General features: G+C 41.0%; 1 protein-coding gene across 1 annotated transcript in view; it reads left to right on the top strand.

The window, feature by feature from the left end:
• Nucleotides 1–2985: 2985 nt before the first annotated feature.
• CUNH10orf67 (chromosome unknown C10orf67 homolog) overlaps nucleotides 2986–17951 on the top strand; it is a 103735-nt gene continuing 88769 nt past the window's right edge. Inside the window, 4 exon segments of the mRNA XM_067562365.1 lie at nucleotides 2986–3276; nucleotides 7980–8100; nucleotides 11810–11953; nucleotides 16815–16889. Coding sequence (XP_067418466.1) covers nucleotides 3170–3276; nucleotides 7980–8100; nucleotides 11810–11953; nucleotides 16815–16889 — 447 coding nt within the window. The 5' untranslated portion in view covers nucleotides 2986–3169.

The raw sequence follows: 17951 nt of genomic DNA, 5'->3' as shown, positions 1-17951 counted from the left end.
TTTACCACTCAAATATTACAAATAGTGACTTATTCAGAAAAAAGAAAACCAAGGCTCTGACTACATCTGGTCAATAAAGATTCTATGATATGTTGTTTGTAAGGTTAGGGTTGTTAATCCTGATAAATTTAGTTTATTTGAGTAATAATGTTCTGCCTACATAAAAAGTCCCTATGGTTTCTGTTACATAAGTATGCTTAGCAGAATTCAATTTTTATGTTTTTATAATTTTGACATATTTCTATATTTATGTTTAAGTGTTTTGTTCAAGTTTTATTGATTAAAATTTTCACAGTTGTGGGAAATTGTGGGGGGTGTCAGACAATATTTATTTAATGGCAATAGATGTTGAGATTCAAAAAGTTAAACCTTTTAACCATTAAAACACTAATTGTCAATATCACATGTCAAAATATACAAAAATAAATATCCTTAAATCAAACTGTAATAATTTCTCAAAGCAGTATTTTTCTTACTTTGCCTATCTGTAAATTTTGATTATTGTAAATGGAAATATTTTTGTCAATTTGTGTATGCACAGTGAAATTGACGTTTACTAACATTTACTGATAAAAATCTAATCTTTCCAAGCCTATAGTTAAGTGGTTCTTCAATTCCTTTCCTTAAAAAGTTGTGTGATGTTGTGATATTGTTAAGCAGCTGCTGCTTTTCACCTCACAGATGGTGTGTACTCAAGGGAAGTTGAAGTGATTTTTAGATGCAAACTATTCTGGTATTATTAGGAATGAAAGGGACTATAAATCTAAGATTATACAGATGGACAACTTCACAGGTTTTCCAATTAACTAATACTATCTGGTGTATTTCTGTCAAGTGGGGAACTGTAAGGAAATCTAAAGAGCACTTAACACTAGACCAAATGCCCTTCCACCTATCAACAGTTTAAAATCTGGAATATAAAATTAAATAGTTATTACAGTACAATGAACATGTGTGTACCACTACCTAAATTATCCAGCATGGTTGATAACACCTTCATCCTCCCCATCATCTAAACTCATAATCTGCGGGGGAGGGGAGGCATTTTTGACTCCTCTTCCTCCAACACTTAGGCAGGTACCAAATCATTTTGCTTCTCCTTCTGTATTTCCTTCTGATGGCTAAATTGTTTTTAAAATATCCCACCAAAACCACTGCATCTCCTCATCTCAATTTTTCCAAAAAAAAACTGGAGGACAGCAAGATTGGCTTTAAATTTACTGCCACCAAAATAATCTCTCACATTCATCCCTGTAACCAGAACAACACTCTTTAAGATGCTTCATTGGTTGTCACTGGACTGTGCCTCAAGTTTAAACTTTCATTCTTATTTTCAAGATCCAACATAGTGCAGCCTCTATCTACATCTCTGATCTGGTCTCCCTTAATATTTCCCTCCGCTAATTATGCCAGTTTTGCTACCCATTTATCCTTATCCTCTCTGATCTTCTTTCATGGTAACCTTTATTTTTGGAACAACCTTCTAAAATTTGTCTATTAAGCCTCCAACATCACTTCATTGAAATCACTCCTAAAAACCCATTTCTGCAATAACGAGAGACCTGTAGCACTTTAAAGACTAACAAATTTAATTTCTGGAGGCATAAGCTTTCGTGGGCTGTAACCCACGTTTTGCTGTATACAGACTAGCACGGCTATCCTCTGGAACTTTTCACCATTTCTGCAACGTTGCCTACAAGCAATGTTTGCAATATATTTTAATAATCAAAACATGTATATGCCTAAAACCAAGCTTAACATGGTTGCTGTGTTCTTCCTCGCCCTTTTTTCCTGTTGTAGGTCATAACTTCACAAGTCTGTCATGCCCACTATTAATATTGTAAGTTCTTTGGAACAGGCATCTCTTCTGGGAAAAGCCTAGCATACTTCTGAGCACTATACAACAAATAATGTCAGATACTACTCTTACTGTATAATAATATTAAATAACATGTCTATATCTATATCTATATATCTGTTCTGTCCTGTAAGATCTGCAATATAATCAATGTGCAGCCACTGTCATTGGCATTAGTGCCAAACTGATGGATTTGAACTCCTATGAACTCTAACTAGTAGAGGATAAATGTCTTTTGCCTAACTGGAAATAATATATATATACTGGTTAACATATACCATTGCCCTTAGTATGTGGCATGTCAAACCTTCTCAAATATTTGTGACAATAACATTCAAATGCCTGTTCTATAACATAAATGCCAGTCTTATCACAGCTAACAACATTTGTCCTTTAGCTCAAAGGGTAGAAGCTTGTGTTTAGTTGGCAGCTGAGCATGTGCAGCTATAGGTTTCCCTGGAAGTGGAAGGCAGATGAATGGGAAAGCAGACATCAGTGGAGGAGGAGATTGGGTGGGTGTTATGGCAGGGCAGGGGGAATGTGATTAGAAGGTAATGAGTGTCACTTTTGGGGAGGTGGTTGGTTGGAAGGTTGGATATTGCTGGGGGCAAGCAGTTGAATAGGATGTGTTTGTGTCCATCTTTGGGGTGAGGGGGCTTATGTGGGTAGGCTGGTGGGTGTTGTTGGGTGAGGCACACAAGTGGGAGGGGAAGCAGCTGGGTTTTGGTAGGCTGGTGGGTATCACTGGGAAAGAGGAGGCTAGGTGGCAAAGTTGGAGGAAACTGTAGTTAGTTGTAAGGGGTTGGTGCACACCGGTAGAGGCAGGAAGGCTAGATGGGTGGAGTGTTTCTCGGAGGGAGGGCTGTCAGGTGTGGAGAGGTGGGGTCACTGGGGGGGAGGAGGAGGAGGAGGAGGAGGAGTTGGGATATGGTTGGCAGGTATCCTGCTTTGGCTGATGTTACTGAGGTTGGATGGAGGGGCTGTGGGGCAGGGGTTTAAGTGCGGGGTTGTTCCCGGAAGGGGATGGGGGGGCGAGTACCTATGGGGGCCAAGTGCGGGAGGTCAGTAATTAGGAGAGGGTCTGCCAGGGATGGCATCACGTGACGGCCACGCAGCGTCTGAAGTTGACTTCTTCAGGAGCCCCCCGCCCGCCTCGTTACCGGAAGTGGCGTAACGTCTCCGTCCTCCAATCAATAATGTGTCCGGGAGTTGGGGCGGGGCGGGGCGCTAGTTGCCATGGTATTGGACGCTGGGCGCTCCCGGACCCCCTAGTGGAGAAGCGGCAGGACAGGAGCCTCTGCCGGGCCGGCCATGAGCAGCAGCAGCCTGTCGGCGGGACGGAAGCTCAACCTGTCCCCGCAGATCCTAGAGCTCCTGGCGCTGCCTTGCTGCCTAGAGGAGCTGGAGGCCGACTGTCGGTAAGCGAACTGGGGAGGAGCTGGACCGCGGGCGGAGGCGGGGCTGGCAGCTCGGGGGGTGCGCAGAGAAAGGACCCGGTGGAGCGGGCTGCGGGGAGCGGAGGTAGGCGGGGGAGCTGGAGGGAAGCAGCTGAGTAGGTGGGGGGGGGGATGCGAAGCGGGGGGACTGGAGCGGGAGGAGCCAAAGGGAGTTAGGGAGGGGAAGGAGCGGGGCCACCTGAGGTAGGCGGGGGAGCTGGACGGGGCGGATCCGGGGGAAGCCGAGGTAGGCGGGGGAGCGGGAGGGGGAGGAGCTAAGGGAGGGGGAGGAGCCGAGGGAGCGCGGGGGAGCGGGAGGGGGAGGAGCCAAAGGAGGGGGGGGGGAGCCGAGGTAGGCGGGGAGCTGGAGGGGCTGTAAGAGGTGGGGGCTCGAGGGGAGGAGCTGAGGGCAGCTGAGCTGAGCTGAGGCAGGCAGGGGAGCTGGTGTGGAAACGACTTGGGGACCAGCTAAGGCTAGGGAGGCAGCAGGAGAGCAACAGGCTCTTCGTTGTGGAGGGAGCAACAAGAGCTGGTGTCTCTGTGTGGAGGAATTGGTGCCTTGGTGGACCCAGCCTTACTCCCTCCATCCGTTGAGTAGAGGACCTAGGACACCTTGAGACTAGCAATATTTTTACTGTCTATGCTTAAAAAACAATGGTGAAACTCTGAGAATTAGCCAGGCAGGTTTCTAATAACACAGACAGGGTTTGTTTTTTTATGGCTCCTCTTTCCAAAGGCCTTTCTGAAGAGCCCCTTCAGGGAATGAGCTAACTTGATTAGTTGGAGTTTCAAGCCAGGGGATTATACATCTGCTCTCTGTGGTTGTGAGAAGCCCTTATCAAATTTAAAATACCTACTAGCTATTTTTAAGCAATACGAATTCATCCTCATGGCCCCATTCTTCTAAAAAGACAGCTGAAGATAACTACATTATATTAAATCATCCCCATTTACTGTTATTATGTGATCCAAAGCTAGCTTTTAAATCAGTCTTTGGCAGTACATGGCCTTACTATTATAACTTGGTTTCATAATGCTTTATTTCGTGTTTGTATAAGATTTTTAAATTGCAAGGCATTGTGCCTACGATTGCTTGACACCTGTTGTGCAATGTTCCTCAATGTAGCATTATTTTGGTATGACTAAAGAATTTCTGTGTGTGAGGTAGATACCATGTCTTCTCTCTTCAAAGAAAATGAACATTTCCCCCCTCCCCGCCTCCTTATGTTATGATTCTTTCAGAAATCAAAAGATAAGCAGGATCTGGCTTAGAGACAGTTAAAGAACATGTGTGATAGGAAGTGTTGTCCAGTGATTCAGGAGGAAGCTGAGTATTGCCATTCTGGGACCATCTCATCAAGGCCTGTCTCCACTAGTGGCTAAACTAATAGTTTATGTTTCAAGGAGACAAAAGTCCTGTAGTATGCATTTGACCATCTGAGCAATGTTGCATGTTAGAGAAGTCTGCATGTACTCTTCCCCCTGATTCAGGATCCCATTAAGATGCTAGTGGGCACTCTGCTGATGGAGTTTGTGTTTGGTTCAGTCTTTCAAATATAAAACTGGTATTTTATCCACTTGTAGTCCTTGTTTATAGGTGGACCAGTGCTAGTGACAAATCTATTACTCTGAATTCTAGACATGGGGATGCATATGTCACTGTCAGAGTAGGTCTGAATAGAGACTGGGAGTGGCTAGGCCGCTACATAAAATAATGTTCCCTCTTTTGACATTCACACTTTCTCATCAACTGTTGTGAATGGCCTCATCCACCCTGATTGAATTTACCTTGTTAACACTTGCCCTCCTCACTGTGCTGTCATGCACCCATCCTTGCATGTGTCTATATACCTACCAAACTGAAATTTCCATTTCATGCATCCGAGGAAGTGGGTTTCTGCCCACGAAAGCTTATGCCAAAATAAATTTGTTAATCTTTAAGGTGCCACAGGATTCTTGCTGATATGTCACTGAGACTCTGTCTGTGTACCTAGGTTTTTTGGAATTATAAGAAAAGTGCCAGAAAGGAAAAAGGGGGTAATCAGCTGAACAAATAAAACTCAGTTATTTACATAATTCATTTTTACATCACTGTAATACTTCAAGGTGATTATGTTCTGTGCCTGTAAGCAAAATGTAAGAATCACAAAATGGTTTGATCTGAATGCTTTCAAGCCTGTTCTGAGGCTTTGTCCTCGTGAATTAGGTAATTTGAATATAGCCATTTCTCTAATCTACATTGACCATCTTAAACACCTTTCCAGTTAAAGGATAGGCAGCTAAACCTAATAACCAATTTAAAATTAAAAACATTGTCACATCATAAAATTGGATATTTTATACAGGTTTTGCTGTAGACTTTTAGAGTCATAGCTTTTGCTTTTCAGCTTCTGTCTTCTGAGATGTTCCTGACTCCTGTGGACTACTTGACCATATATAACTGTTTCCCATTATCTCTCATGGAAATTGTTTGAAGAACAGACATTTCTTGAACAGTCTCTCAGGCAAAGGACTTACTACATTTCTACCTAGCGCTTACAAGTCCAAACTTGGCATGGTCTTCTGGTCATAAAATTTTATTAGGATGACAATGAGTAATTATTTTTTAAAACAATGGCATAGTTAGAGAGAGAGAGTGGGATTTTCAAAGCTACCTAAGTGGCTGAGGCACTCAAATCCTATTGAAAGTCAAAGGGATTTGTGCACCTATGTAACATAGGCACTTTTGAAAATCCTGTCCAGAGTTTAAGGGTCATCAATACGTACTAAGAGTTAATGTGAATTCTTGTAACTGTGAAGTGTCTTTTCACGTCAAATAAAGAGGAGTTGAATTTGAAGAGTCAGTGTATAACTAAAACAAGATTTCATACCATTTTAAAGGCTATAATACTGTCATGTAGAAAAGATTTATCCTAGTAATATCTCTTTCTTCAACACAAACCTTGTAATAGCATAAGTGAACAAAAGTTTAGTTTTTAAAGTGTTTTTGTTAAACATGAAATAGGTTCTTAACTCCATTCACTTGATTTGAAATTTGATTATTTCCAAAAGCGTTATTTCCAAAAGAATTAATAAATTAATTCTTAAATCCAATCATCACAGAAAGTGGTAAATATCTCAATTTTACAGTTGTGGAAAATGAGACATGGAAGGTTTAGGTGACTTGTCTTGGGGTAGACAGTGAGTCAGTGGCAAAATCAGGGTTAAAACTAGAGTTCTTGGCTCTCAGTCCCATGGGGAATATGAGACAAAGATTATATGAGTTTTCAGAGGCCAAATAATGAGTCAGTGACAAAAATGGAATTAGACCTCATGTTTCTGTCTTTTTGAACATGTTAATGGTACTAGATGTGATCTTGCCACATTATGGTTGGTTGGTCAAACTGCTTGACAGACTGACGTTTGTAATCATAGTATTATAAAGAGGATCTCATTTGGAACACTTTCTGGAGGAATGTTGTTGTGTTATCCTTCATGAAGGAGAGAGGAAAGGCTCAATTCAAACTACTTTCTTTTAGGACTTGTATAATCATGAATAGATTTGGTCCTCTCTCTAGAGTTTAAACTGACAGATTCATTGTCTTCTGGCTAGCAACCCTTCCCTCCCCAGCCTCTTAATATTTGTAAGTGACTTATCCAAGAGTAACCTGGATGTCCTATTTGGTTGTCCCTCAAGAATACAATTAGTGTTTTCCTAGCATAATTAGCCATGTGCACTGTTCCTGAAGAGTTATTGGAGGCTCAACTGGCTAAGTGGAGTCAGAGGAGGGATTTAGCAAAGTAGTGGAGGCAAGCAAATATAATCTACTTTTGTAGTTCAGTGACATTTACAAGGAAAATGTCAGTTTTCAGGTTGGACATACGAATCAGTCAATGTATCCAAGATTTTTTTAAGTGTCAGCAGGTTGTGAACAAGGCAGCAATTATGTTTCACTCGTCCAAACTGTTTTTGGCTTTCCTGGGATGCTGGACAACAGGATTTGTCCTAGCCTGTTTTGCCAATAATGTTGAAGCATATTTTGACATTATCAGAGCAAAATATTTAGATTTTTTGTTTCAAAACAACTCTGAGATTTTTTAAAATATTCTAATCAAGATTTAAAATGCCAAAACTGGAATAAAACATCTAAACAAAACACTTTGACCTGAAATGAATTTTTTTCATAATTTTGTTTTGAGTGAAATTTCAAAATGTATTTGTGTTCTGTGTCAAAATAGAAAAAAAAATTGAACTCTGAAATTTTCCAGGAAACAGAAAATCTAGTTCCCACTCAATTCTAAAATTAAGTATGATCTCCTGAACTATATGAAAGATTATTAGAGTGTTGTGTCTAGAAAAATGGACACAAAATACATTCTTTCCTCTGTATTCTCTTCCTATGGTGTTTACAATAATATTAAGTAAGTTCTGAAGTTTAAGTTTGTCTGGATATCTGATCAGAAACACTTCCCTTTATGAAACAAAAGTTACAAGGGAAGAAACAGATTGTAAGTACACTTTTTACTCCACTCTCTCAAATGATTCCCAATTTTTATCTTCGATAGGTAAGTCAAATAATAAGAAAATATATCCCTTAGTTGATCACTACTGTTTTGAATTTCAGTTCTTAAAGGTAAATAGCCTTAACTGACTACTTAACGTAGTAATCTTTCTTAAATGAAAAAACGTTTTGTTTTTTTTGTAGGCCTTCCATTTCAGATGACTTAAAAGTGGGCTATTTTATCACAGATCATGCCACTCAAACAGATATCAAAGAAACAGCAGAACTAAAGGAGCTAACTACTACTACACAAGCCCTAGTACAGGTAAGAGAGGTTCTTGGTTATGTGTCTCAGGATATTCTTCACCATGTTGTAAGAGAGATCCTCTGTAAAAGTCATCTTTACCCTTAATGCTATTGTGGGGTGGCGATCTAATCGAACTTTTTTCTGTCCTGATATGACTATTTCATTTAGCATACATAAATCTCAGTTCTCCCATTAAAATATGCCAATAACTCACATTTATATTAAAAAGGAATAGCTGAATAAAATGCTAGATAGTTTGGTTACCCTAGTCAGAACATGTATTAAACCCGTGCAAAGACTGATCAAGCACATAAAGAAAGGAAAAAGTATAAACATAATGAGCAGAGTATGCACATGAGTGAAGACTTTAAAACTTAAACCTTTATATTAATGCCCAGGATTCTAGAAGAGAAGTTTAGCACTGGAATAAATAGGCCCATCTCCATTAATTTCAACTGTGATATTAATATCATCACTAACAGGCTATGTATGTATACTATATACAGGAAAGTAGCTTGTGTAAAATAACACAATATCCTTACTTAAAAATGATGTGTTTAAAACAGTTATGTGATATTCAGATCAGCTGGGTAGAGAAAGATTGGTTCTAACTAAGTTCTTCTTTTAGTGTGCTACTGTGTTTTTGGTATAAACACCGAGAGGCTTAAAAATAAAAGATGTGATTAAAAGCTTTTAAAACTGGATTAAAACAAGTCCATGTCTAACAAGCACATGTGTAACAAACCAATATTACAAAATAGTATGGAAATATCCCTATTTATTTATTTTTCACATTTTTCACTCTTTTAAATTGCTACAAATTTAAAACTGAAGGAAGGACATACTTTATAATACAATGCATATGCCTGTTGTGGTCATTGCTGCAGACTATTGCACCTAATAGCTTGATAAGTTTTAAAATGAATTTATATAATTATCAAACAGTGCTTTGTTCTTATTTTGATCAAGTCTGTTCCTGTTTCTGATTGAAATAAACAACTTCTGTATTACATGAAGACTCAGGTGCATAGTATGTGATATTGCTTTTATAATACCAATAACACTGTCGCACTTTTTAGTTGTAACCCTCTTATTCTCCTAATTCTTCACTGGATTCTTCTGTCATTCAGAATGTTGACTTTTCTTATTAAGTAGTAATTTCCTTTAGTCAGTCAACTGAATTATCACAATAATGCCTGCTTACAGTGCTTAAAAGGTAAAAACATAAATAAGAACGTAAGAATGACCATATTGGGTCACACCAATGATCTATGTAGCCCAGTATCCTCTCTTTTGACAGAGGCCGGTGCCAGGTGCTTCAGAGGGAATGAACAAAACAGGGCAATTATCAAGTAGCATAGAAGTTCTATTATACTGTTCTATATACAAATTATTTGATTTCTGAGTGTTTGTAAGTGTTTTAAGAGGAGGTTCAGATTAAGTACTGACTGTCATTGGGCTTTTGTGACTGTCATTTCTTAATGCTCCTAATTTTTGGATCATTCCTTCAGTCTCGTTCAATGGAATTGCCTCTTTTCCTCTTTCTTTATGTGCGAGCCCTTTAGGGCTCCATTCTTGGCCTCCCTCCTCTTTCACTCAGTTTTCAGTTGCCAACTAGGCTTTGACTACCATCTTCATGCTGATGACTCACAAATCCAACTTCCTACTTTGTACTTATCTCCTTCCATCCAACTGAAATCTCAGCCTGTCTTTCTGACATCTCCTACTGTGTGTTCAGCTATCAAATGAAACATAACATGGCCAAAACTGAGCTCCTGATCTTTCCTCCAGAGTCCTCTCCTCCCACTTCTTTCTCTATCACATTAGACAACAAGCATCACAGTAGTCCCTGTTTCTCAAGCCCTTAATTTATTGGCTTTTGCTTTGACTCAGCCCTTTCTTTTTGATCCAGACATCAGGGCAGAAATAGGGGGGAGTTGGAACTGGAGCTAGTGCTTCTGCTATAGAAATATTGTGGGGGCTCCTCTTCCATTTAAACACATGCATGTGTGAAGGTATAGAGATGAAAGTGGGACCCGGAGGGGCTGAAGAGGCCACTGCAGTACCCAAGATTGAGTCAGGGACAGGAAGGAACAGGTGGAACCCCCTTCCCAGCCTGGAGCTGGCTGCCCAATCCCATCCTCCACAAAGTCTCAGTAGCTCTTCTTAATCTTCTTCCTATCCCTCTGCCCCACCATTGACAGTGAACTTTTGCCCCACCCCACACATCCAGGCTGCTTCTAAATTTTACAGCTTCTTCCCGCACAACATCTACAAGATCTGGCTTTTTCTTCTTGTCCACACTGCCAAAATTCTTTTCCAAGACCTAGATCATGTAGCACTTTGACTACTGCAATCTCTTCCTCTCTGGCCTTTAAGCCTACAGCCCCCTCAAGTCCATTCAATATGCAATCACTAAGAACAACTTGACTCATTGCTCTGACTCTATCATTCCCATCCCCTTTTAATGCCTTTCGTTGGATCCATAATGCAAATTTCTTGTGCTTACTTTCAAAGTCTTTGACAATTTAATCTTATCCTTCCTATCCTCCTCCAAAACCCTCCTCAAAACTCACCTCTGCCATAGGGCATACAGAAAACTGAAACCTAATGTGACTAGACAGTGGCAAGTTTTGATCACAGCTATGGAATGGCTAAAATTGCATACATTTTATTACGTTTGTTACTCTGTCTCCCCCACCACCTATTGTGGCCTTCTTATTAGTCTCATCCCCCTATTATAACTTGACTTTTAGACTGGAAGCTCTTTGAGGCAGGAGCTGTCATTTAGTATGTTGTGCCTGTCACTATGGGCCCCAGTTTGGCTGTGACTTTTAGACACTATGACAAAATAAATGTTAATAATAATATAGTATCTGCAGTTATACTAGTGTAGGTAGGATGTATGATTATCATTAGAGCCCAAATCCACAAAAGGACTTGCATATCTCACTCCCATGTTAGATGCCTCAGTCCAAAATTTAAGTGCCACTGAGATCCTCAAAACCCCAGCTCAGCTGCTTTCTGACTGTGGAAGTGCCTAAAATCCCTAACGTTTTCTTTTGTAAAAGTCCCAGGCACCTAAGTTTTTGCTCCAGGACATGCGTACAGATGCTTATTATTTCTAACACTCAGTGTGATCCTCAATCAGATGAAGACAGGCATTGCACCGCCTATCTCACTTGTAGGGCCCAATACAGAAGGCATTCTTAGAGCACACCTAATTCCAAACAAAGTGGTAGCCATGTAATTGCAGTATTATGAACCTGAGTCTTCAACATCATAGGGTGCTTACAGCATTGTTAATGCAGGTCTTGGCTTTTTAGCTTCCCACAGTAATAATCACATGATTCAATGATCGTATTCACAATAAAGCATGTGTCAGAGATTGTCAGTGGTGACATTGAGAAGACAATACATAATCTATGTTTTCATAACTTTTTATAATTTTTTGTTCCACCCTACAGAGATAATTACATTTTGCTTTATGTAACTAAGTTGTTCGATTTTTGTCAATACATTTTCTGATACAGTATTTTGTAATCCTCTGTTTAGAAGGATGCTAAGGTATTTCAGTCAACAAAATTGCCACTCATCCAGTGTCTTAAGTGAACAGAATCAGTAAAGCACTAATACTTTCTGACGAGTTTGTTTTGTATCAGCAGAGAAGATTGTAGAAAAAATGTCCTTTATAATGTATATATAATATCAGTCTTTCCATTTTTAGTTCACTGACTCCATCCAGCAAGATTTTATGATCTATAAAAATGTCCTTCAAGCACAGTACGAGGAAAAAATACAAGAGCAGACTTCGAATCTCTGTAGACAGATAAATGACAGACTGAGAGACATAGAAATTTTTCATAAACAGGTACAGAGTAACCTACTTAAAAATGTCAGTTTCTCACTCATCTACTCTATATTTGGGCAGATTATTGATATGTAATACTATAAAATAAAATTAATCCATAAAGATGTTGATTAATATGAATAAATAAAGGGAAGTGCTAATACTAAAGTATAAAATGAATGACGATGTGGATTTCCAAAGATTTGCCGTTTAAAAAAGTAATGGGTAGTCAGGTAGAAAGCATCTACATGTAAATGTCTGTAAAATGTCTACAACAACATATTAACATTTAGTAACACAAATATACTGTAATAGTGAGGACTTTAAAGTAAAAGAACATTGAAGTTGATAGGTCTAAAATGCAATCTACCTCTTATATGTTTATAAGTTCTTTATATATGTATTATCTTCCAAAATAAATGCTTTAATACTCATTTTGTTAACAAACCAAATTAATGGCAAATGTGCTAATGCTCATGGAGAAACCGACAGTAAGGCCATGTGTACACTGCCGTGGGAAGTCAACTTACTTTAAGCCGACTTTCAGCAGCCGATTTTTAGAAACCGCAGCAGCGTGTCTACACTATGCTGTTTGTGCAGATCTCCTGCATTTACACTGACCAGCCTTAATTCGAATTGCAAAGCAGTGCAATGTGGGTAGCTATCCCACAGTGCAACTAGCCACGGTGGCTGTTGGGACGAGTGTCATCGTCACATGATGCAATACTACTTCCCGCACCCTTCTTCCCCTCCCCCACCCCCCAACCAAACAGGAAAAGTATTTTCACGCCGGTTTTTCACTTCCTGTGATCGCCATTGCTGCAGAGACATGCAGCCAGCTCAACTCTGCACTATTATTGTGAGTATAACAAATACATCATGGCTTATCATCGATTATTTTCGAAATAGAGCAAGAAGCCGAAGCACAGACAACACTGATGTTATCCAGGTTGCCCTGCTACAAGCCGTCGAGGAGCACAATTCCCGGTTGCTGCAGGCTATAACGAGTCATCTGCAGTCCGTGGAGCGCCGGTTCTGGTGCAGGGAAACAAGCACAGACTGGTGGGACCACATCGTTATGCAGCTGTGGGATGAGGATCAGTGGCTGCAAAACTTTCGTATGCGAAAGTCAAATTTCCTCGAACTGTGCTTAGAGCTGGCCCCGTCCCTGAAGTGCGTGAATACTCGCTTGAGACAAGCTATGACGGAGGAGAAGATGGTCGCCATCACTGTGGAAGCTGTCAACCCCCGACTGTTACCACTCAGTTGGGAATCAATTCGGAGTCGGTAAATCTACAGTGGGCGCTGCCGTGAATCAAGTGTGCAGTGCCATAAATAGACTTCTGCTATGAAGGCTAGTGACTTTGGGAAATGTGCAGTATATAATGGAGGGGTTTGCCATGATGGGGTTCCCAAACTCCGGGGGGGGAGCATTCATGGAACGCACATCCCTATCTTAGCACCTGCCCACCTAGCAACCGAGTACATAAACTGCAAGGGGTACTTTTCCATGGTCCTGCAGGAGCTTGTGGATCACAGTCTAAGTGGGGTGGTCTGGGAAGGTGCATGAAGCTTGTGTATTTTGTAATTCGGAGATGTTCTCTAAGATGCAGGTGGCACTTTCTTCCCTGACCAAAAAACTCACATCGGGGGTGTGGAAATGCCCATAGTGATCCTGGGGGTCCTGCTTACCCCTTGTTCCCTTGGCTAATGAAGCCGTACACCATTCACCTTCACAGTGACAAGGAGTGTTTTAATAAGAGGTTAAGCAGTTGCAGAATGGTTGTAGAATGTACCTTTGGGCATTTAAAGGGTAGATGGAGGAGTCTCCTCACTAGACTGGACATGAGTGAGAAGTACCTCCCTTCTGTGATATCTGTGTGTTGTGTTCTTCATAATGTGTGTGAAGCGAAGGGTGAGAGGTTCCCCCAGGGTTGGGCTGTGGAGGCAGAAAGACTGGCCACCAATTATGAGCACCAGATACCAGCACTACGCTGAGAGCTAACCGTGGAGTGCTTTGCATTAGGGAAGCTTTGAAAACCAGGTTCCGCAATGAGATGCAGGACTGATTTCTGTTCCTGTATGTTGTTTGCCTTTGGTGAACGCCCCCCTCCCCAACAATATCTGTGCCCACCAAATCCCTCCTGAACAAGATATGATTTAATAAAGAAATGTGTTGAAATGATGCAAAACTTTTTTTCTGAACATTCAAGTAATGGGAGAAGTGTCCATTCACTGTCTCAAGGGGTAGGGTGGTAGCTTGCTGGCAAGCAGTCAGCGTGGCCACCGTTGCTTTCTGCTCACCTCCACCAGGGTGGAGGCGAGCACACACTGCAGCCTGGACAATCTCCTCCGAGACCTCTTGGGGGCGGAGCAAGGGGAGAGTGGCAAAGCCCTCGGTTGAGGAGTATTATGGAGGGGCTGCAGCGGGACTCTGTCCTGCCTCCACTCCTCCTGAAGCTCCACAAGCTGCCGGAGCATGTCTGCTTGGTCCCGCATGATTCGCAGCATTTCCTGCGTGGTACTGCGATCATGCTCCATCATTTCTCGGCGACTCTCCCTGTCCATGTCCATATTCTGGGACAAGGTCAGCCTCCACGCTCTTTGCTCTGTCTCTGCGGCAGCTGAGGAGTTCATGAGCTTGCCAAACATGTCATCTCTTGGGTTTTTTTTTCCTCTTTCTAATCTGAGCTAGTCTTTCCGCAGCATTTCTTGATGATCCCTCCAATGCCGAGGTGTCTACAGAATGAAAGAAAAGTAACAAGGTAGCCACTGTTAGCATAGTGAAGAAAATGATACAACTGTAACAATGTAGAAAATGATCCCCATGATACAATGTAGATAATGATCCCCATGATACAATGTAGACAATGATCCCCTGCTACAATATAGGCAATAATCGCAATGCAGTGCACAGGGCAAACACAGAGCCTCATTCCATTCCTGATGTCCCAGAAGGGTCTGCTCGCTGTGCCATTACAGAGAGGATCAGAGGATCAGAGGACAGCGTGGTGGTGGTGGGGAACTCTGCAGGTCTTTTAAAACCTTACAGAGAGGAACTGCAGAGTGTGTGTGTGGGGGGGGAAGTCTATGCTTAAAACACAGATTTGCTGGACACAGCGGGGTATCAGCAGTGTTCCGCCATGATGCAGGGTCCCTTGATTGCAGTGAAGTATCCTACCATGGAGGGAGGAACAAGGCAGCCCTCCCCTGAGAAGTTTTGCGAAGGATAACAGATTACATACATTAAAGTTTCCATGAGATATCAACTGATGATAAACATAGCATTTCTCATCACTTAAATCAACTGTTCCTTGGGTAACAGTCACCAAAACACCTGAAATCCCCTTCGTGCCCCCTCCCGCCCCCAATGTAAAAGGACAGAAATGCTAAGAAGAAAAAAAAACTCACGAGATGTGCCTTCCCCGGGACCATTAGTGCTGTCCTGTGTGCTGCTGGACTGCTCGGGGGTCAGGAATATGTCCTGACTTTCGGGGAGAATGGACACCCGGCTCTCCTGCACCCTGCTCTCCTCAGCCTCCTCCTCCTCCTTGTCCACGGAGTCCTCATCATTGACCATGGACTGTGACCTAGCAGAAGTATCAATGCTGTGGGATGGCACCATGGTGGGATCGCCACCGAGAATTGCATGCACCTCATCATAGAAGCGGCATGTTTTGGGCAAGGAGCCAGAACAGCTGTTAGCTTCCCTGGCTTTCTGATAAGACTGATGCAGCTCCTTGATCTTCATGCAGCACTGCTTGTGTCCCTTCTCCAGTATACCCTGGGATATCTTCCCATAAATGTCCAGATTCCTTTTGCTGGCTTGAGCTAAGCCAGAACAGACTCCTTGCCCCACAGCCTGATGAGATATAAGACCTCTGGTCGACTCCATGCTGGAGCGCATTTGGGCTTCTCAGTAGCCATGCAGAGAACAGTGACAAAGCTCTCACCATGCTGGCAGCACAGGAAATGAAAATTCAAATCTTCCCGGGGCTTGAGGAGAGGGGACTTTTCCTGGTAGCATGACCACTGAGCAGCACAGGGCGACTGTCCAGAGCGGTCAAAACGGGGCATTGTGGGATACATTCCAGAGGTCAATTAATTCGATATAAGTGACGTGTTACACTGACACTAAATCGATTTAACAAATTTGATTTAGGCGCTACACCACTTGCAGAGGTGGTCTTATTAAGTTGATTTTCCAAGCACCTTAATTCGAATTAACAATGGTGCCAGTGTAAACGCGGGTGTAAGTAGGTCGACTTAAGTGACTTTAAGTCGACCTAAGTCCCCAGTGTAGACCAGGCCTAAGTTTCCAGTGCATGCTTATGAGTGGGAAGACAACAGTAAAGGAAGGGGGAGGGGGTTAGTTTCAAGCTTTCAAGATATCACTATAACAATAAATAAAAAAACGTTTTAAAAATTGAGAAATTTCGGAGGTTCCTTTTTAAAAATATTTTCAGATGTGCTGTCCTTGTACATATGAATATATTTTTAAATGTAGTGGTTGCATTTCGAGTACTTTCTCTGGAAAGATTTAATTGTTTGTTTCTTTTCCACAGCATGCATGTGTTGAAAGTACTTAAGAACCCATTTATATAAGAGAGTGTGTACAGTACACTGCGTTATTCAGCCAAATGTAGAAATGAGAGAGCCTTGTCCACCAGTGATATAAACAACAAAGGGACAGAAAAGTCATAGGAACACTAGCTTGTTAACTTTTTTTTTTTTTTTTTTTCCAGAACAGAGGGTTTGGATGACATTTTGATTTTCTTTAATGAAAAACAATAAGAACTAGTGTTTTTGTAATAATCTGGACTTTCTTAAGGTCCAATATAACTATATTATTTCAGTAATCAATTATACATTTGAATTGCAGAAAGAAGCCAAAATTCGACAAAGCTACCAACAGCAGTTATGTGATGCACTTGCTGTTCTCAGAGTAGATTATGAGGTAGGTTTTAACTATAACTACTTTGTCAGTATAACATTGATCTGAAGAGTGATATAACATGTTATTAGCAGGCTACAGCATTTTGAGTGCAAGTGCATTGTCAAAGCTGAAAACAAATTAAGATATGATAGAACTGTTTGGTGAACTTGTTCATATTAAGATTAAGCATTCCAAAAATAATATGCTAAACAGAAATAGCAAAAATGACCATAATATAAAAATATTTTAATTGCTTTAGCAAACAACAATTAGTTCCTCTGCTACTGAAGAGCCTGACTTTGCATTACTTGCACAATCAAAACTCATTGACTTTAAGGTACACAAGTAATGCAGGATTGGGCCCAAATAGTTGATTGGAGCTTAATCCTGCAAGCTGCTGAGGGTTGAAGAAAGAGGCCTGAGCAAATCAGGATAGCCTCTTACAGGATATAATCTTTAGAAAACTGACTTTCACTTTAATCCACAAAATGAATAGATCTTAAAAAGAAATAATGGAAATTATTTTAATCTTTAGAATATTGCATCTTCCTATAAAGAAAGTTCAGATTCTTCCATTTTTGCAGCCTATTAAATTGGAGTTGTAACCACAGATCAGCTCATATGAATGAAAAGAAAAATCCATTTGTATGGCCAGCACTCTTAAGGAAAATATTGTATGTGGTGCAACAGATAAAAGGAAAGCTTCTTGTGCATTTTGCACTGTTGTTGTAGGTGTGTTGGTCCCAAAATATTAGCGAGACAAGGTGGGTGAGGTTATATTTTTTGTCATATTACTGCAGAGGTGTAACGGGCCACTTCACCTTGAATGGTCTCTTATAATATCTGTTAACTACTTATGCTAAACTATGTGTTCCATCTTATATTTAACTATGACACTCTGATTACCTTTCCCAGACCTGAACAGGACTCTGTGTAACTTGAAAGCTTGTCTCTTTCACCAACAGAAGTTGGTCCAATAAAAGATATTGCCTCACCCATCTTGTCTCTTTTGGTGCATTTTGTAATTCCGCTCTCAAACCATCATTGCAGACAAAGTGCTGACTGACCATAAGTAACCTAAAT

The sequence above is a fragment of the Emydura macquarii genome, unplaced genomic scaffold (genome assembly GCF_026122565.2).
Source record: "Emydura macquarii macquarii isolate MOO-44397 ecotype Brisbane River unplaced genomic scaffold, CSIRO-AGI_Emac_v2 contig_2422, whole genome shotgun sequence".
In the NCBI taxonomy this organism is placed as follows: Eukaryota; Metazoa; Chordata; order Testudines; family Chelidae; genus Emydura; species Emydura macquarii.
The sequence above is the reverse complement of the archived record's forward strand: the minus strand, read 5'-3'. Positions and strand labels throughout refer to the sequence as shown.